The sequence below is a fragment of the Haliotis asinina genome, chromosome 3 (assembly GCF_037392515.1).
Source record: "Haliotis asinina isolate JCU_RB_2024 chromosome 3, JCU_Hal_asi_v2, whole genome shotgun sequence".
Lineage (NCBI taxonomy): Eukaryota > Metazoa > Mollusca > Gastropoda > Lepetellida > Haliotidae > Haliotis > Haliotis asinina.
In genome coordinates this window covers 58,097,524-58,118,595 of record NC_090282.1, presented here as the reverse complement: position 1 = coordinate 58,118,595, position 21,072 = coordinate 58,097,524, and the positions used below count along the sequence as shown (strand labels likewise).

Sequence of the window (21,072 nt, the reverse complement as noted above, 5' to 3'; positions counted from 1 at the left end):
AAGAGTATGATTTACGCTATTATAGCGATATCATAGAGCACACCAGATATTGACGTCACACAGTGTACCTGTGTGGGGAATTCAACACTAGTCTCAGCATGACGAACGAAAGATTCAGATAAAATAATATTCCGCCGCCCCTGATTTCTCTTAGATAGAGAAACATACTAAACATGTTGTGTGTGTGTGTGTGCGTCTCTGTCTGTGTGTGTAGTAAGTGCATCAAGGAATATACAAATGTGACTAATACAAAACATTCCAGCTGTCTATAAATGTTATCTTCAATACACAGTACATCAGAAATTGTACACATGTGACTAATACAAAATATTCCAGGTGCCTACAAATTTTATCTTCAATACACAGTACATCACAACATGTACACATTTGACTAACACAAAATATTCCAGCTGTCCTTAGATGTTTTCTTCAAAAAACAATGCATCACAAATGCACACATATGTCACTAATACAAAATATTCCACCTGTCTATAATTGGTATCTTCTATACACAGTACATCACAAAATGCACATACGTGACTAATACAAAATATTCCTTCTGTCTATAATTGGTATCTTCAATACACAGTACATCACAAACTGTACATATGTGACTAATACAAAATAATCCAGCTGTCTATAATTGTTATGTTCGGTACACAGGGCATCAAGGAATATACATATGTACTCAAGCAAAATATTTCCGAAGTGAACCTATTACCCAAGGTAAATAGTACATAGAGGAATGTTAATATTCTACTTGCATCCTTCATTTTCTGATCTTATTGCCATACTGATACGAACAGTTCTTTCAGGTTCATTTATAAACTGTGTGCTACCTCTACTTGCCAAAGATATTTTACATTTCAGAATCACTCTATTTTCATCTTTTGGGCCCCTTTTCAACCTGAAGGCTTTCCATACCCTCCTGCTAAAGAATGGTCCGGTGCCTCTGAGAGTCCTGGAGGGAATGGTCAATGAGTGGATGTCTGAACTGACATTTGACCTCTATCAGGGGTGATAGATAGATCAACAAGACACGTTTCATCTTCGTCTACTCATTACGTTCATAAACGTTGGGGTTTTTTATTTTTCTTTTTTATCTTATGGCACTTTTTTCTTTTGGTTTTTTTTTTTTTTGTTGTTGTTTTTTTGTTTTTTGTTTGGTTTTTTGTTGTTGGTTTTAGTGGGGATATTTTGTAAATTCAGTCCTTGGGTTTTGTCCACTATTTTTGGAAATGCGTTACATGTTCAAGTGAATCACAAAGCACTGACTGCAATAACTGATTGATCTTCAAGAAGGCCATTTGAAATATCTCCCTTGTACTTTGTACTAAGTGATATACAATATTTAGTTGTTAAATGAATAAATGACTGTGTACCAAAATTTGATGTTTACACAGACATTGATCTATAGTTTGGCTTTGGTCTTTGTACAAAGGAAATGATGTCACTTCGTCAAAACAGGCCCAAAACGTATGTGTGTATAAGATTAGCCTATACCGCCACATGTATGGGACGTTAAATTTCTTCCTACAATGAGTAAATTCAAACGAATGAAGACAATAATGGCTGACTTGTGATGCTAACGCTGACAGACCAGTCAAAGGAAAAACGTGAAACTTTCATACCTACACGTTCCCCCAAACTTCCCCAAACTGATTTACAGTCTTGCAATATTTTTTTTCTGAAAACAATCGAAAATATTGCCACTTTAGTAAACGACACCCTTAATTTATAAGGTTATGATAGACTAAGAACACATAGTAACATGAAGGTGCTGGTGACATGTATATCAAAGCCTACAGTAGTCCTGCAATATTTATCTTACCTCACACATAAATGTCACTGTCTGATTGTCTGAGCGCTCTTCCAGTATTTTCAATGAACCCCGAGTACAAGCGAGGTGCATTGCAATAACCCTGCTGCCAATAGCAATTCATTCGGTACTTCGCGGTAGGTAATTTTGTCATCTCGAATAATATCAAATGACGCATAATGAACGGGAATTGCCGATGTCTTGAGATTGGAAATTGATGGAAGGGAAAAAACTCTAAATCTGATGTGATTGTGTCGTCCGCAAAATCTACGGATGGCTGCGAAAGCATTTGACTCTCTTTCCAATAGATCAATTTCGACAAAACGTTCAAAGTGGTGCCTGTGAATATTAAGAAGGGGATTACATTGCAGCGACTTAACTAAGACAATATCTACGGGGAAAAACAGCAAGATGCAAGATTCTAATCGTATGATTCACACAGGTTGGGTGAAGTGTACGACCCGATACCCATGCTTCAAACAGTTCAAAATTAAAATTGAGGTGTTCGATAAGATAAATACCTTGTTCACCGGTCCCTCGGGGACCATGGGTTGAGGTGCCCACGATGTTTATTTATGTTCCCATGGTCCAATCCTGACCAGTGAACAACTTTTAATACACATTATTAAATGACCATTCAGTGGTCACCCATGCTGACGGATACTGCAATCATAAGTAGCTGCAGAAATACACGTCTCAATGGTGGCACTCTGAACAAATTGACAATCCACGTATTAATCATTAAATTGCCCATTAGAAATATTCTTACCATTTAACTTGCTCGATAATAACTGTGATAATTCATTAGCCACATTTAGAAGTTCCGATAACCTACGGTGACGTCTCCTCCGAACCTGTCGAGAGATCGTCTCCATGGTAACCTGTTGTATAGATCCTTCACTGCTGCACGTACCTCTGCTTCCATGCACCAGATGAAAGGCAAGACTGCACATTTTGCATCGCCCAAAATATAAGAGGAAAAAGCAACTATCATGAACATGTAAACATTTGATATTCGACGCACTGATCTTACCCAAAGTAAGAATCCTTCTTGCGGCAATGCCATGAGAATTGTTGCCATAGTTGCACATACGAGCATCCTAGGGGTCTGACTCGACCCGACATTACTGGTTACAGGGTGCACTTGTTGTTTTGAATTACGGAGGCGGTATAAGATGATCATGTGAATCAGTTGCAGAAATGCGATTATTCCAGGTACCACTGAGGCTAAATATGTCACCAGGATTCCTGCTGCATTGGACAATCTTAGCATACACATTCTTGATAAATCTACACTGCCAACGTGAGTATATGCGATTGGTAAAACAACCACCAGTATTGCCAACCAGGGCAGGGCCAAAAATGTACCGATGACAATTTTCCGTACAAAGGGAGATACCCGCATCTTCACACTATGCAACATCAGCAGATAGTTGGCGTTTATGCTTACTATTCCCCACGTAACGACAAACCTTTGAACATTCATGTCATACATGGATGCGATAAACACCTTTGCACATGACAGTCGACTTCGATTGGTCACCATGTATTCTCCCATTATTGGACAGGTTATCAGTCCTGTGAACAAGTCTGCTATGGACACGCTAACCATGCCTAGGTGGTGGAAGTCTTTCCTGAGTGTCGGATTTGTGAGTATAGATGTGATGACGATTAGATTGCCAATTACTATTGCTGGTATCAACAAGAGCTCGATCACACCACTGGTGACATAGCCTGCGGAAAAGTCATAGCGTTTTCTCGTCCCTGTTACATTCCAGGTCAGGTTGACACTGGTGTTGTTCATTTTGAAAGTGATCTGAAAAAAATATTCTCTAGTACAATATTTGTAAAATACATTTGAAATTACATGCACTCTGGAAACTGTGTCTGGCTATATGGTATTAAAATTTGCCTTTAAGAGTGAGTGAGTGATTCTGGTTATACGCCGCAGGTAATACTCCGGGATTATCATGGCTGGGGACAACAGAAATGGGCTCCACACATTGTACTCATCAAACCCGGGTCTTCGGAGTGACGAACTACCCCAGCCACCTGCCTTTATGAGGGCGACCCAAAAGTACCGGGTCCTTGAGATAATGTTGTGTGTCATCTTCACAATCTACAGTGCTGGTGGTAATAATGGTTACTTCTGCGTTTGGCCTAAACTTTCCAACGGCTGGAGGGATGGTATAAATCCAGCTGGGATCCATACAGGTAGCAAAGCTACTGTAAGTCCCTATGGTCCCTATAATGATGGTCTTCCTACAGTTGTTTGAGATACACAGTCTGTTTTTATATTGTATCATGTTCAATAGTAAAACTGATTTTCGAACCCGATCCTTACAAAATTCTTGGTTCCGCCCATGAGTTGTCATCCATATACTCGCCTTGTATATTGCTGCGTTCCGTTATAGGTCCTATAAATAACATAAGGACATAGGGGTCTCTACCAATACATACAGTACAATAGGGTGTTTGGGATGGCATATATGTAATCGTTGTCCATTCAGATTTTGTCCAATCGTCACAAGGTCAAATGTAAAGTTATGTGAGAGGCAACCCCTCGCCATCAATGAACACTCGTCAGACGACTTTCGTCCAAGTTGACTCCTCACACTGCCGCCAGACAGACGCTCAGTCTCTGAATACTAGTATGTAATTTTGATAGTGACCAACACACCCATTTAAAATGAAAAAGAGCCTAAGGCAGGTGAGGAAATGGAGACTTCTTTCATTTAAGGCTTTAGCATCGCAGCAGGACCTAGCTACTAGGGAAAATCAGGTCGTTCAGGGCCTGTGAGACAGACGACAGTGGCGTGGAATTCGATTGATGTTGAGCTCGTCGTGCCCCCTGGAGATCTGCGCATAACAAGTTACGTTTGAAAAGGTGTCTGCCTCTGCACCCGACCGATTACAGATGGACCTTCCTTGTAATTACCCTCAATGCCAGCATTCCGCATTGTCATCACTGAACAACTGTCACCCGAGGATACCTGAGGGATCGTGTTTGCTTACCAATAACGAAAGTAGTTCATGTTCCAAGTAATATTTGATTCAAGCAGGCCCCGAGTATTGTTGCAAGGATTTAACCCCAATAGGGAACAGTTTGAATTGTTGATAGATTTCGATAATCTTACTGAAGATGATGTGCTCCTCAGCAACGATGTATTTAGGAAATTGACGGATATATGGACAATGTATTAATTTTGTGTGTATCTCTGTTAGTTTTACGCCCTCGTTATCAGTATCAAGGCATGGACAGAAACGTCACACTGCGTACCCATGTGGGGAATCGAGCCCGGGTCTCACACTTGAATCGCCAAACCAACTCAATGATTGGTCTCATGATTTTGGACACCCCAGTACAAAAAAAATGAAAAATGGGGTGGTGCATTACTTATGCTGAGATGCATATTTGGGGAATTGACGGACATATTTACAATGTATTTGTATTTATCTCTGATTGACTCTGGTTTTACGCCCTCGTCATCAAGGCATGGACATTAGAAACGTCACACTGCGTAGCCATGTGGGGAATCGAGCCCGGGTCTCACACTTCAACAACTCTGCCCACCCACTGGCCCTGATTACTACAAGGATAGTATGTCAGTTTCTAACAAATTAGCTTGTATCGCATGTAACTGCACCACTAATTTGATCTGTATCATCGCATTGTTAACATTCTTTCTACTGAGGTACCTGCATGTCAAAATAAAGCTATTATTCATGTAAAACAATATGAGTTGCATTAATTTTGTTCTTTTCATTGTGTTTACATCATCGCCTTATTTAATCATTCTTATATCTACAGACAGTTTGGTCTCATCTGAGACCGATGAACTGCCCACTTAACTGCGAACTGCCATCTAATAATTGCTACAAAACCAAATTTTGCACACTCACGTGAATCGCCAAACCAACTCAATGATTGGTCTCATGATTTTGGACACCCCAGTACAAAAAGTGTTTTATACAAAAGATCATTATTCTGTTGTCACTTTTCGCTATTTTTCACGAGGGAGGACCACATGCTGGTAGGACTGTCAGGTAATCAACAAGCATGTGTGACAGGTGAAAGTCGCACACCAGTCTGTTCGCTGGTTATCCACTAAACACAAATCTGTTACAGCGACTCAGCACTATGGCATCAGGTGACGTGATATTAACTCTGCTTATTAACTCTCGAATAGTTAGGGTTTTTAACGTTTCTGGCTACACATCTGGATTTTTTAAACATCCTCTTCACAACAATTGTTTTTACATGCTTCATTTGATTTCAGATTTGAAAGTATACCGCCTTTCAGGGAACATACTCACCCAATTACATGCGTTAGAGGTGGTAAGTAACAGTTTAGTCTGAAAGACTATATCTAATATGACGGAGCAGAGAAGAAACCTTGTCCCTTAAAACTGTGACGGCGCGGGGCATATGCCTTGTGGTTAAAGTGTCCGTTCGTCACGCCGAAGGCCTGAGTTCGATTTCCCACATGAATACAACATGTGAAGGTCATTTAATTCTAGATGTTCCCAAACGTGATGTTGCTTGAATATTGCAAAAGAGCGGTGGAAAGCTATACTCTCTCACTCACTATGTAAACGGTGGTGTCGTATACAACTGTTCAGCAAAAATACGAAAACACGAACACCAAGCTCTTATGCATACACTGATTACATTGACAGAACTGAACATAGATTTTTTTTATATTTCTGACAAATGACAAAAAATGGCTTCTTTTAGACCTAATATAATGAGTTTTTCCTTATTATTCAACCTACCTTGAGAGCTTTGTCAGTAGTGTTGTCCGTTCTGTGTCCAGCTTGGAATGGAAGGGGCGTAATAGTGTTGATAAGGAAAGGATTGTGTTTCCTAGATGACAAGCACATGTTGGGCTAATTACTAGTAAGGTCGTAGGTTCATATGACTGTTTGAAGCAAACCGACATCTACTTTGAGGATGTGGGAGAATCCTTATGTTAAAGCTATCATTCTAAATATTGCATTGTCGGGGCGGTCCGGTTGTGAGTTCATTGACTGAAATGATCTCCCGGATTTTATCCTGTGTTATCTTTTCCAAGCTTAAGTGTGTCATGAAGGCTGTTGAAAAGACTCCATGCAGTTAAGATTGAAGAATAGAGTCTGATGACCTGATGGCAAATTTCATATGAACTGATTGTAATTAGCAATATGCTCGTGTCGATTCTTTCAGTAATAAATAAGGATAGTAAGTAAAGATATAATATGTTATTGCAGGTTTCCCTGTGACGTGTGCTCTGATGCAGCTCTATTCTTGACGTTAAAAATATGACGTGTCATAATCCACAAAAGATCTTAAGATATGGGTTTAGTAAGGATGACGTGAGTATAACTGACAAATTGGAGATTAGGCAGGAAAACAGACACCTTCGTGTCGAACTTCGATGTAGCTTAATGATGCTTCAGAGTACATAAATGCCCACTGTGTACTCCTTTCCTCGATCATCGACGGTAGTGCTGACATGACTCTCGTCAACGTAGACACAAAGGTAGTTATCCATAAGTTAACTATTTAAGGCGATATGACAGTGAAGTACTATGTGCAATAGTTGTGTCTGTCCTTGGGTTCCTGACAGCAGTCGGTGGCAAGAACGATTCGGAGTTTACCAGCTGCAGGTCGAAATTGGTTGGAAATTGGTTTGGAAACTCGTGAAAGCACAGCAAACAGAGTTCTAGAAATTGGCAAGGGATCTGGTACCGATCGAATGTGTTTCCCGACCACTCCAGGATTTGTTTCTCTTGGTCGGAAAGCAAGACGTGATGACACTTCTCCAGCAGGGTCTCATAGACGTCTACCGTGTTGGGCTTTGGAGCCCCCGAATTCGCGTGTACCGTACTTGCGATATATGGTATTTCCTCTTCGCTTCCCGAAGGGACAAACGACCCAATCGGATCTCGGCATAGGCTTCATGCAATAGCTTGGTTCCCGGCATTATTCTATGACTGTGTACCTGTATGTCTCTAACTGGGGTACACTATTTGGGTTTATGTGATCATATTCAGTGGAAGGACATGGAACAAAAGCAATTGGAACTGTTATGTGCTTAACAAAGTAAGACTTTTAACCATACACTGTTACCTTCTTACAGGCATTTCGGTATGAGTTTTGCCAATGTTTAATGGTGATGTGCTAGCAGAGAAAGGGGACTCTCGATACAACTGCCATTGAGTTCCAGTACCCCAGACAAATCTTGAAGATTTCCTCCTCCTCCACTTCAGATATCCGTATCAAATAAGGAAGAGACTCCATGAGAAGCTGATGCAATTCTGGTTTCTTTTCCACTAACTAAGCATGCTCTTTGAGGCATGTACACAGAAAGAGACTCAGATTTTGGATAAAGTTCTGCTCACCATCAGTGCCTTGTTGGTAGGCATCTCGGATGTTTGTTTCAACAGGAAGCATCTGTTTCAGTTGATTCATAGCGAGGGTAAAGAGCCCTGGAGCCTGTCACCTTCACCTGGTAACATATTGTCAATGCCTAGGCCGACCGACTGACTTTGTAGACCTTGATGCAAGTATAGCATTTCACTTGTGTCAAGGGTTACATCACCTACCCATTTGCACCTACTTTGTTTATTTCGCGCTTTTAGTTCTTATTAGTGGTGTTAGGTGTTTTTGTTTTGAGTTGGTAATGTTTGAGTTTCGTAGTCACCTTGTCTCTGTTGGTATATTTTTCACGTTAATTTAATGTTTTTGGTTTGGGGTTAGTGTTTTAGCCGCCTTACTTTTGTACTTTTAGTTTTTGGCATTTATCTCCAGTTTTACGTTCTGTCATTGTTAGTGTTTATTATTCAGTTATACGCACCGCGGTATTCATGGTTTTAGCTTTAAATTTATGTCATTTAGGTTTCGGTCAGCGGTTTAGTTTTAACATTCTCGGTATTAATGCTTTTAGCTTTGAGGTTATGTCATTTAGGTTAATTCGGAATGGGTTTGTGATTTAGTGTAGAGAAAAGGACGTAGACTTCCCGTTTTAATTTTATGTTATTTTGATTGGAGGTTAATGGTTCGGATTAGAAGGGAACAGTGTTAGGTTGTTCTTTTAATTTAGCATGCACCATGATAACCATAGCTCACGAATTATTGAATGCCCATACAATTGCCGTACATAATGGACAGATACCTCAAATATGTTAACACAAATGTATCATACAAATCATGAAACCTGGAAGGATACAACTTTCATTCCAAAGTCTGATTGCTGTGAAGGCACACTTGAGTCGACGTAGGAAGGAGGTCGTGGTTCTTCAAGTACTGTTGGCAGTTGAACTGCTACACGTGAACAACACATACTACAGTTTACATCAACATGCATAACTAAAGGTCACAAACCGTCAATGTCCGTCTGGCATGTCATGCCGTCGCATCTACCTATCAAGTAGTTGTTTAACGTAAATAGCTGTAGACACTACAGCAATAGACCTCTCATGCCACACCTTAGGGAATCGCAAAGATTTGACACGGCAAATCATGAACAATTACCACCAAATCGACTTAGAGCTTCCTGTCAAGACTCGAATGGGTTTGCCTGCGCCATCTACCGTTTTACCATCATCGCCTCTCCTCTCGGGATCGTCCCCTCAACCTCTGTGCAACACCAGCATATCGCTCTGCTTCCGGCACTATCACCAATCTCTAGGCAAAAGTCAGCAGAGTCTACACTTGCTCACGGGCAAATCAAGACTCGAACGGGTTTGCCTGCGCCATCTACCGTTTTACCATCATCGCCTCTCCTCTCGGGATCATCCCCTCAACCTCTGTGCAACACCAGTGTTTTGCCCGCTTCGTGGCTGAGACATCGCCTGCTTCTAGGTAAAATCACCGGCGCATGCATTTGCTCGCGGGCGAATCAAGACTCGAACCGGTTCGCCTTCGCCAGCTACCGTTTCACCATCATCGCCTCTCCTCTCGGGATCGCCCCCTCTCCTGCTATGCAACACCAGCATTTCGTTCTGCTTCTCGCAAACTCGCCATTGAGCCCCCTGTCAAGACTGGATAGGTTTCTGATACACCATGGCAGCTTATAGATCGAACGTCTTCGGCAGAACGAATGATGAATAGTATGAACAACGTCGCGCGCCGTTACTCACGCTAACCACCACGTCAACCAAGTGCTTGATCATGGTGGAGGTCGGAATTATCCCCCTATGCACAACATTACCATGGGCTTTCATATGCACTGTAGATGTTAAGGATCCCCCACGGAAAAGAGAAATTATAAGGAGTTATTGGCGGGGTCGATAATGGAAAGCTCGGTGAGTGTTGAAGTAAAGATTCGGTTCAAAGAAAGTAGGTATGCTCAACATATGGCGATTATTGGAAACAGGGAACGAGTATGATTCACGCTATTATAGCGATAGCATAGAGCACACCAGATATTGACGTCACATAGTGCACTTGTGTGGGGAATTCAACACTAGTCTCAGCATGACGAGCGAAAGATTCAGATACAAAAATACTCCGCCGCCCCTGATTTCTCTTTGATAGAGAAACATACTTGACATGTTGTGTGTGTGTCTGTGTGTCTGTGTCTGTGTGTGTAGTGCATCAAGGAATATACAAATGTGACTAATACAAAACATTCCAGCCTTCTATAAATGTTATCTTCAATACACAATACATAAGAAAATGTACAAATGTCACTAATACAAAATATTTCAGCTGTCTACAAAACTTACTTTCAATATACAGTACATCAGAAAATGTATATATGTGACTAATACAAAATATTCCAGCTGCCTACAAATTTTATCTTCAATACACAGTACATCACAAAATGTACACATGTGACTAACACCAAATATTCCAGCTGTCCTTAGATGTTTTCTTCAATACACAATGCATCACAAATGCACACATATGTGACTAATACCAAATATTCCACCTGCCTACAAATTTTACCTTCAATACACAGTACATCACAAAATATACATATGTGACTAATACAAAACATTCCTTCTGTCTATAAGTGTTATCTTCAATACTCAGTACATCACAAACTGTACATATGTGACTAATACAAAATAATCCCTTCAGTCTATAATTGTTTTCTTCAATACACAGTACATCACAAACTGTACATATGTGACTAATACAAAATAATCCAGCTGTCTGTAATTGTTATGCTCAGTACACAGGGCATCAAGGAATATACATACGTACTGAAGCAAAATATTTCCGAAGTAAACCTATTACCCAAGGTAAATAGTACATAGAGGAATGTTAATATTCCACTTGCATCCTACATTTTCTGATCTTATTGCCGAACTGATACAAACAGTTCTTTCAGGTTCATTTATAAACTGTGTGCTACCTCTACGTGCCAAAGATATTTTACTTTTCAGAATCACTCTACTTTTATGTTTAGGGCCCCTTTTCAACCTGAAGGCTTTCCATGCCCTCCTGCTAAAGAATGGTCCGGTGCCTCTGAGAGTCCTGGAGAGAATGGTCAATGAGTGGATGTCTGAACTGACATTTGACCTCTATCAGGGGTGATAGATAGATCAACAAGACACGTTTCATCTTCGTCCACTCATTACGTTAATAAACATATCCCAAACCTGAAACGTTTCTTTCCATGTTTTTTTTTTTTTCAATTTTATTTATTTTTTTTTTCTTTATTGTTTTGATTTGGGTTTTCTTGTTGGTTTTTTGTTGTTGGTTTTTGTGGGGATATTTTGTAAATTCAGCCCTTGGGTTTTGTCCACTATTTTTGGAAATATGTTACATGCTCAAGTGAATCACAAAACACTGACTGCAATAACTGATTGGTCCTCAAGAAGGCCATTTGAAATATCTCCCTTGTACTTTGTACTAAGTGATTTACAATATTTAGTTGTTAAATGAATAAATGACTGTGTACCAAAATTTGATGTTTACACAGACATTGATCTATAGTTTGGCTTTGGTCTTTGTACAAAGGAAATGATGTCACTTCGTTAAAACAGGCCCAAAACGTATGTGTGTATAAGATTAGCCTATACCGCCACATGTATGGGACGTTAAATTTCTTAATACAATGAGTAAATTCAAACGAATGAAGACAATAATGGCTGACTTATGGTGCTAACGCTGACAGACCAGTCAAAGGAAAAAGTGAAACTTTCATCCCTACACGTTCCCCCAAACTTCCCCAAACTGATTTACAGTCTTGCAATATTTTCTTCTGAAAACAATCGAAAATATTTCCACTTTACTACACGACACCCTTAACTTATAAGGTTATGATAGACTAAGAACACATAGTAACATGAAGATGCTGGTGACATGTATATCAAAGCCTACAGTAGTCCTGCAATATTTATCTTACCTCACACATAAATGTCACTGTCTGATTGTCTGAGCGTACTTCCAGTATTTTCAATGAACCCCGAGTACAAGCGAGGTGCATTGCAATAACCCTGCTGCCAATAGCAACCCATTCGGTACTTCGTGGTAGGTATTTTTTTTATCTCGAATAATATCAAATGACGCATAATGAACGGAAACTGCCGATGTCTTAAGATTGGAAATTGATGGAAGGGAAAAAACTCTAAATCTGATGTTATTGTGTCGTCCGCAAAATCTACGGATGACTGCGAAAGCATTTGACTCTCTTTCCAATAGATCAATTTTGACAAAACGTTCAAATATAGTCCCTGTGAACATTAAGACGGGGGATTACATTACAGCGACTTAACTAAGACAATATCTACGGGGAAAAACAGCAAGATGCAAGATTCTAATCGTATTATTCGCCCAGATTGGGTGAAGTGTACGACCCGATACCCATGCTTCAAACAGTTCAAAATTAAAATTGAGGTGTTCGATAAGATAAATACCTTGTTCACCGGTCCCTCGGGGACCATGGGTTGAGGTGCCCACGATGTTTATTTATGTTCCCATGGTCCAATCCTGACCAGTGAACAACTTTTAATACACATTATTAAATGACCATTCAGTGGTCACCCATGCTGACGGATACTGCAATCATAAGTAGCTGCAGAAATACACGTCTTAATGGTGGCACTCTGAACAAATTGACAATTCACGTATTAATCATTAAATTGCCCATTAGAAATATTCTTACCATTTAACTTGCTCGATAATAACTGTGATAATTCATTAGCCACATTTAGAAGTTCCGATAACCTACAGTGACGTCTCCTCCGAACCTGTCGAGAGATCGTCTCCATGGCAACCTGTTGTATAGATCCTTCACTGCTGCACGTACCTCTGCTTCCATGCACCAGATGAAAGGCAAGACTGCACATTTTGCATCGCCCAAAATGTAAGAGGAAAGACCAGCTATAAAGTACATGTAAACATTTGATATGCGACGCACTGATATTGCCCAAAGTAAGAATCCTTCTTGCGGCAATGCCATGAGAATTGTTGCCATAGTTGCACATACGAGCATCCTAGGAGTCTGACTCGACCCGACATTACTGATTACAGGGTGCACTTGTTGTTTTGAATTACGGAGGCGGTATAAGATGATCATGTGAATCAGTTGCAGAAATGCGATTATTCCAGGTACCACTGAGGCTAAATATGTCACCAGGATTACTGCTGCACTGGACAATCTTAGCATACACATTCTTGTTAAATTTACACTGCCAACGTGAGTATATGCGATTGGTAAAACAACAACAAGCATTGCCAGCCAGGGCAGGGTCAAAAATGAACCGATGACAATTTTCCGCATAAAGGGAGATAACCGCATCTTCACACTATGCAACATCAGCAGATAGTTGGCGTTTATGCTTACTATTCCCCACGTAACGACAAACCTTTGAACAGCCATGTCATACATGGTTGCCATAAGCACCTTTGCACATGACAGTCGACTTCGATTGGTCACCATGTATTCTCCAATTATTGGACAGGTTATCAGTCCTGTGAACAAGTCTGCTATGGACACGCTAACCATGCCTAGGTGGTGGAAGTCTTTCCTGAGTGTCGGATTTGTGAGTATAGATGTGATGACGATTAGATTGCCAATTACTATTGCTGGTATCAACAAGAGCTCGATCACACCACTGGTGACATAGCCTGCGGAAAAGTCATAGCGTTTTCTCGTCCCTGTTACATTCCAGGTCAGGTTGACACTGGTGGTGTTCATTTTGAAAGTGATCTGAAAAAAATATTCTTTAGTACAATATTTGTAAAATACATTTGAAATTACATGCACTCTGGAAACTGTGTCTGGCTATATGGTATTAAAATTTGCCTTTATGAGTGAGTGAGTGATTCTGGTTATACGCCGCAGGTAATACTCCGGGATTATCATGGCTGGGGACAACAGAAATGGGCTCCACACATTGTACTCATCAAACCCGGGTCTTCGGCGTGACGAACTACCCCAGCCACCTGCCTTTATGAGGGCGACCCAAAAGTACCGGGTCCTTGAGATAATGTTGTGTGTCATCTTCACAATCTACAGTGTTGGTGGCAGTAATGGTTACTTCTGCGTTTGACCTAAACTTTCCAACGGCTGGAGGGATGGTATAAATCCAGCTACGATCCATACAGGTAGCAAAGCTACTGAAAGTCCCTATGGTCCCTATTATGATGGTCTTCCTACAGTTGTTTGAGATACACAGTCTGTTTTTATATTGTATCATGTTCAATAGTAAAACTGATTTTCGAACCCGATCAGTCAAGGTCAAATGTAAAGTTATGTGAGAGGCAACCCCTCGCCATCAATGAACACTCGTCAGACGACTTTCGTCCAAGTTGACTCCTCACACTGCCGCCAGACAGACGCTCAGTCTCTGAATACTAGTATGTAATTTTGATAGTGACCAACAAACCCATTTAAAATGAAAAAGAGCCTAAGGCAGGTGAGGAAATGGAGACTTCTTTCATTTAAGGCTTTAGCATCGCAGCGGGACCTAGCTACTAGGGAAAATCAGGTCGTTCAGGGCCTGTGAGACAGACGACAGTGGCGTGGAATTCGATTGATGTTGCCCCCTGGAGATCTGCGAATAACAAGTTACGTTTGAAAAGGTGTCTGCCTCTGCACCCGACCGATTACAGATGGACCTTCCTTGGAATTACCCTCAATGCCAGCATTCCGCATTGTCATCACTGAACAACTGTCACCCGAGGATACCTGAGGGATCGTGTTTGCTCACCAATAACGAAAGTAATTGATGTTCCAAGTAATAGTTGATTCAAGCAGGCCCCGAGTATTGTTGCAAGGATTTAACCCCAATAGGGAACAATATAATCTTACTGAAGATGATGTGCCCCTCAGCAGCGATGTATTTGGGAAATTGACGGATATATGGACAATGTATTAATTTTGTATTTATCTCTGTTAGTTTTACGCCCTCGTTATCAGTATCAAGGCATGGACATTAGAAACGTCACACTGCGTACCCATGTGGGGAATCGAGCCCGGGTCTCACCCTTCAACCAGTCTGCCCACCCACTGGCCTTGATTACTACAAGGATAGTATGTCAGTTTCTAACAAATTAGTTTGTATCGCATGTAAATGCATCTCTAATGTGATCTGTATCATCGCATTGTTAACATTCTTTCTACTGAGATACCTGCATGTCAAAATAAAGCTATTATTCATGTAAAACAACATGAGTTGCATTCATTTTGTTCTTTTCTATGTGTTTACATCATCGCCTTATTTAATCATGCTTGAATCTACAGACAGTTTGGTCTCATCTGAGACCGATGAACTGCCCACTTAACTTTCCACGAGGGAGGACCACTTACTGGTAGAACTGCCAGGTAATCAACAAGCGTGTGTTGAGAAAGTTCAGTTTCACAGGCCTAAGTCTCACACCTGTCTGTTCGCTGGTTATCCACTAAACACAAAACTGTTCCCTACCATGACATCAGGCGACGTGATATTAACTCTGCTTATTAACTCTCGAATAGTTAGGGTTTTCAACGTTTCTGGCAACAAATGTGGATTTTTTAAACATCCCCTTCACAACAATTGTTTTTACATGCTTCATTTGATTTGAAAGTATACCGCCTTTCAGGGAACATACTCACCCAATTACATGCGTTAGAGGTGGTAACAGTTTAGTCGGGAAGACTATATGTAATATGACGGAGCAGAGAAGAGACCTTGTCCCTTAAAACTGTGACGGCGCAGGGCGTATACCTTGTGGTTAAAGTGTCCGTTCGTCACGCCGAAGGCCTGAGCTCGATTTCCCACATGAATACATGTGAAGGTCATTTAATTCTAGATGTTCCCAAACGTGATGTTGCTTGAATATTGCAAAAGAGCGGTGGAAAGCTATACTCTCTCACTCACTATGTAAACGGTGGTGTCGTATACAACTGTTCAGCAAAAATACGAAAACACGAACATCAAGCTCTTATACATACACTGATTATATTGTGACAGAACTGAACATAGATTTTTTATATATTTCTAACAAATGACAAAAAATAGTTTCTTTTAGACCTAATATAATGAGTTTTTCCTTATTATTCAACCTACCTTGAGAGCTTTGTCAGTAGTGTTGTTGTCCGTTCTGTGTCCAGCTTGGAATGGAAGGGGGGTAATAGTGTTGATAAGGAAAGGATTATGTTTCCTAGATGACAGGCACGTGTTGGGCCAATTACTAGTAAGGTCGTAGGTTCATATGACTGAAGCAAACCGACATCTACTTTGAGGATGTGGGAGAATCCTTATGTTTACGCTATCACTCTAAACATTGCATTGTCTGGGCGGTCCGGTTGTGAGTTCATTGACTGAAATGATCCCCCTGATTTTATCCTGTGTTATATTTTCCAAGCTTACGTGTGTCATGAAGGCTGTTAAAAAGACTCCAGGCCGTTAAGATTGAAGAATAGAGTCTGATGACCTGATGGTAAATTTCATAATATGTACTGGTCGTAATTAGCAATATGTTCGTGTCGTTTTTCAGTAATAAATAAGGATGGTAAGTAATGATATAAATACACATAAATAAAGAACACGATATGCCATCAGCACGCATGATGTCAATAAATAACTGATACGGCTTATGAACCTCGACAGTCGCATGCACATTCATCTGTTAAAATGGTCCATCGAGTTCTAAAACTCACCATATAGTGTCAGTGAGGATAAGATATGTGGATGGATGTGAATTTGAACTGTTTTGTCAAACAAGGCCAGTTATGCCTCTCAAAAAAGTCGTAGATGTTCACAAACAAGATATAGGAATGCATGTTTGTAAGAACGGTTTTTAATTGTCCACGAATTATCTAACTGCACACAGTTACAAAACATCCAGCACTTTTATCATGTGGATTTTCATATTCATAATTACACTCTTAGCATTTATTCAACACGAAAGTTGCAATTTAGGAGGCCAAAATGCATCTGAAAGATTAGCCGTGTCACTAAGGCCTTCCTCTTGCACTAGGCATTAAACGGACTTTCCGATTATACTCAGAAAGTGGTTCGGGTTTTTTATCCTGGTGCGGCTTTTGTCTTCTGTGGTATAGGAATGCTCCACAATGGAGACATGAAGTTTTGCAGTTTGGTATGAAACTAGATTCATTACAAGCAACAAACTATGCATATATGGATAAAACGGTCAACTAAGAGTAAACATCATGAGTTCTATACGTGTGCTTATGGGCGATTTTCGTACTTCTCTCACTTTCGAAAGCTGATGATATCATTATGTGCTTTAATCTAAAGAAACGGGTATCTCATTATAGTAGAGTCCCACATATAGAGCACAGCAAACTGTAGCTGCCGTACATTGTTTCACATTTAGTTCGTGTTCTGTTCGGCGATATGTGTCGTAAATACCGTCAGTGGAGATGTTTACGACAATTCAAGGTGCCAAATGATCACAATTACACGTTGTAGCCGTGCTTAAGGTATTGATATGTCTTCGCTCAAATTTCTGTAACTGACAGTTTGTTCGTTACCACCGCCAGAACGCCTTTGTCTCCATGGCAACTTGTTCACCAGGTCCATGAACGCAGCTCTCAGTTCAGGAATAGCAAACCAAACAATCGGCGTTACTCCTGATTTGAAATCCGACAGGAATCGACTTGAGTATCTGATGAATAATATCGCCTTATATTTCTGAAGTACAACCTTCATTAATGCCCTCTGGGCCATGACAGTGCACTGTTCAAAACCAACCATAATGATCATCACTAAGCTTCCGGCCACATATACCCAAGGAGACTGGACTGCTTCCGGTGAAGTCATCAACGAAGGCATGCCACTTCCGGTTCTTTGTCGATAGAGGTGCATTGTTGTCATGATGGTTACCTGGACGACGGTAATAAAAGCAGGGACAAAAAACGAGAGTGCCATCACCATCTTTTTTCCTTCGAATGAAATCACGAGACGGCAAGAACGGAAAAGTGTAAGGTACTCTTTAGCATGTACATAAGCTACTGGTAACACAACGAAAAACATTGCCAACCACGGCAAGCCGAGAATCACTGCAAAAACAAACTTCCGTGTGAAGGTCTTCAGCTGTGGTCGCTTGATATGAAAGAACGTTAGTAGATAATCCGCATTTATGATAACAATATTCCATGTTCCTACAAACATTTGAACGTATAATTCAATGACGGTCATGAAAAGGTAGAATATGCACCCATGCCTGTATGAGTTTAAGATCATGTCAGCACGGAATGGACACGAGAAGATACCGATGAGGAGGTCCGCAGTGGCAATACTTGTCATCGTGAGATAGCGGAATTGTCGTCTGAGTGTTCCATTGCTCAGGATTGAGACAATCAAAACTATATTGGCCGACACGATGATGGGTGTAATAAGAATTTCCATTATTGCATATACTTTGCGTACACTAATGGCAAAAGCTATAATTTCAGCCAAAGAGGGCATACTTCCACTTTTTGTGACGTTTAGTTGGACACTGGAGTTCATTTTCTCGCTCTGTACCTGCAAGAAAAAGTCAAATACATCTTAACAAGATGATTATCTATTTCAAAACATACCTAACCTAACTTTTAGTGAAAAAGTTCCGGAACCTTACTGAAACTAATGTTTCCATTTTCTTTCAATTATGTTTCCGGGTGTCCGGAAGCTCAGTGATTTTTGCTTTTCTTGTATCAGAGTGTGGCAAAAGAGGCATCATTAGAGAGCAATCGTTATCCAATAAAATCGCCTCTTACAACCGTTAAAATACTCTTGACAACGGTACAGCGATGTTGTCTATGGTCATGGACCTTATGAACTGCTCTCACCATCGGACGAAACGCCTCGCATGACATTCATTCAAAGCTTCGAAAACGGACATATTTCAAGCTGTTATGTCATGTTACCAGAAAGCCACCAGTATGGGGAAACAGGCGACCATACATGAATGTGTATCAGGAATATTTTCATAATAATTTTCTGATTATGTAAAAATGAAAACATAAAACTTTTACATGTTAGAAGATATTAAATCAAGCCACAAACGGAAAATATCGCCTCATGTTTCTTTCCTGGTTTATATGGACATTATAAGTGTGCAAGATTATCTTCATTAACAATGAACTTATTTATGCTGTAGTATTATTTGGAAAATATGAAAAATAGCTTTCATATTCATATGCTTTAGGATTAGACCTTTCAAATGGCGTATGACATGTAGTAGTAATAATGTTTTACAAGCATAAATCTGTGGTAAACATAGGCTTCATCTATGACCTCAGGGTCTCTGGGAACACGGTTTCGCGGTAATAAAAGCTTCTGGTTGACTGGTGTTGAAAGGGTTAAGAGTAAATTAATTCATTTGTTACATACAACAATAAAGCAATGGAAGTTAATTTCATTATCAATGAACCACTTGCTTGTTTGTGAGCTAGTGATAGTTGACGGCACCCGAGTCGAAAGTTGTATCAGCCGTATTGCTCACACGCAATAATACACGCAAACGCTTGAAACTTCAATAGACGAAGCCTAGTTTCGCCCCTTGCGTCGTCTCAGCCAGTCGCTGTCCATCAAGAAGTATGGATTCTATTCTAGACCACTTGTTATTATTATGAACAAACATTTTACTATTCTTATTCATTTCGTTTATTAATTGATTCAGTATTGATGTGTTTACAGATATGGTACATGATAAAAAAAGTTATGATATGACAGTTTCCCATTCGCCTGTGATATCAACCCTCGACTACCACATCAAAAGGAAAACTGTTATGCAATAACCTCTTAATAACTGTAATGGGTTCTTCCACATTGGAAACTTTGAGGGCAATACTGTTTAGTGACAATATATCTATGCAGGAATCTACCATTGTATTGGAACAAGAACATACATATTTATGTTTATCAACATCGTGAATACAAAGTAAATAAAGCAATATAAAAACAAATTGGGTAGAACAGCACTACGATGAACATGTGTTCATTTTCAATAAGTAATGAGGATACATGAATCATATGTAATAAATCAATACAACCGTCTCTCGAGGTAACATTACAACTATACAAGCACCATTATAATTTGTTTAGGTGAAACAAATATATTAGTACATTGTCGATATTGTTATTAAACTTACTTTCTTCTCTTGTTGGAAGGCGACTAACGGAATCGGATGGTCAGGCCTGCTGACTTGGTTGACACATGTGATCGGTTTCCAGATCGATGCCTATGTTGCTGATCAGTGGATCGTCTGGTCCAAACGCGATTATTTACAGACTACAGCTGGAATATTGCTGAGTGCGGCGTAAAAAACTAAACTCACTCACTCACTTGTTGAAAAAACAGTGATAGAGAACGAACCGGATATATCATATGACGTTAAATAAGGATGCAAACGAAACACCTCACCTCTAGTGGACCGAATGCAACTGTGGGACCCTCCTGGTGATGGTAGGGACGTACAACACATGCCCAGACGCGTCTCTGTTTTTGACACAGAATACTTCTGGAGACAAAATTCCATTATCAATTCCAGGACATTGTTCTCAAGTAACAACTTTATCACAATCAGATGTTCTCGTATTTCCACGAGTACCTCAACGTAGATCCATTCCTCACGATACATCGTCAAGTTTAATAGTATATTGAGATATGCAGTAGGTGAAGGAAGAAGGTTGGGGTTGTCTTTCTTTGCATCGTCCATGTTGATGATGCCGACAGCAAATAAACCTCAGCCATCAACCCCCAACCCCCATCACCCACCCCCCAACACTCACCTTGTTCGGCGGCATAGCTGTTGTTACATGATTATATAAGAATGCGCATATATCCATTGGACATGTATGGAGTTATACTGAAACAAAGA

At 40.2% G+C, this 21,072-nt stretch overlaps 3 protein-coding genes across 4 annotated transcripts; all 3 read right to left on the bottom strand.

The window, feature by feature from the left end:
- Positions 1-1,082: 1,082 nt before the first annotated feature.
- Positions 1,083-8,093, bottom strand: LOC137278231 (uncharacterized). The gene is made up of 2 exons (XM_067810450.1): positions 6,596-8,093; positions 1,083-3,635 (listed from the first exon to the last, which is right to left on the bottom strand). Exons 1-2 carry the CDS (start codon positions 6,701-6,703, stop codon positions 2,634-2,636), a joined length of 1,110 nt encoding a protein of 369 aa, XP_067666551.1. The 5' UTR covers positions 6,704-8,093; the 3' UTR covers positions 1,083-2,633.
- A 2,341-nt stretch (positions 8,094-10,434) lies between these two features.
- Positions 10,435-16,355, bottom strand: LOC137276928 (uncharacterized). Its single transcript, XM_067808576.1, has 2 exons — positions 16,310-16,355; positions 10,435-13,968 (listed from the first exon to the last, which is right to left on the bottom strand). The coding sequence occupies exon 2, from the start codon at positions 13,954-13,956 to the stop codon at positions 12,967-12,969; it is 990 nt and encodes a 329-aa protein (XP_067664677.1). The 5' UTR covers positions 13,957-13,968; positions 16,310-16,355; the 3' UTR covers positions 10,435-12,966.
- Positions 16,356-17,026: 671 nt separating this feature from the next.
- On the bottom strand, positions 17,027-20,697 carry LOC137276927 (neuropeptide receptor 22-like). Of its 2 annotated transcripts, none has more exons than XM_067808574.1 (2): positions 20,616-20,697; positions 17,027-18,733 (listed from the first exon to the last, which is right to left on the bottom strand). In XM_067808574.1, the coding sequence occupies exon 2, from the start codon at positions 18,716-18,718 to the stop codon at positions 17,684-17,686; it is 1,035 nt and encodes a 344-aa protein (XP_067664675.1). In that variant the 5' UTR covers positions 18,719-18,733; positions 20,616-20,697; the 3' UTR covers positions 17,027-17,683. The 2 variants fall into 2 exon arrangements, with proteins under 2 accessions (XP_067664675.1, XP_067664676.1); XM_067808575.1 differs by lacking the exon at positions 20,616-20,697 and adding an exon at positions 20,344-20,528.
- Between the last annotated feature and the right edge of the window lie 375 nt (positions 20,698-21,072).

Excerpts from the sequence above, each read along its gene's own strand:
- LOC137276928 (XM_067808576.1), bottom strand. The coding sequence starts at position 13,956 with ATGAACACCACCAGTGTCAACCTGACCTGGAATGTAACAGGGACGAGA.
- LOC137278231 (XM_067810450.1), bottom strand. The coding sequence starts at position 6,703 with ATGTGCTTGTCATCTAGGAAACACAATCCTTTCCTTATCAACACTATT. Across the intron at positions 3,636-6,595 it reads CTACTGACAAAGCTCTCAAG|ATCACTTTCAAAATGAACAA; the intron begins GTAGGTTGAATA and ends TATTTTTTTCAG.
- LOC137276927 (XM_067808574.1), bottom strand. The coding sequence starts at position 18,718 with ATGAACTCCAGTGTCCAACTAAACGTCACAAAAAGTGGAAGTATGCCC.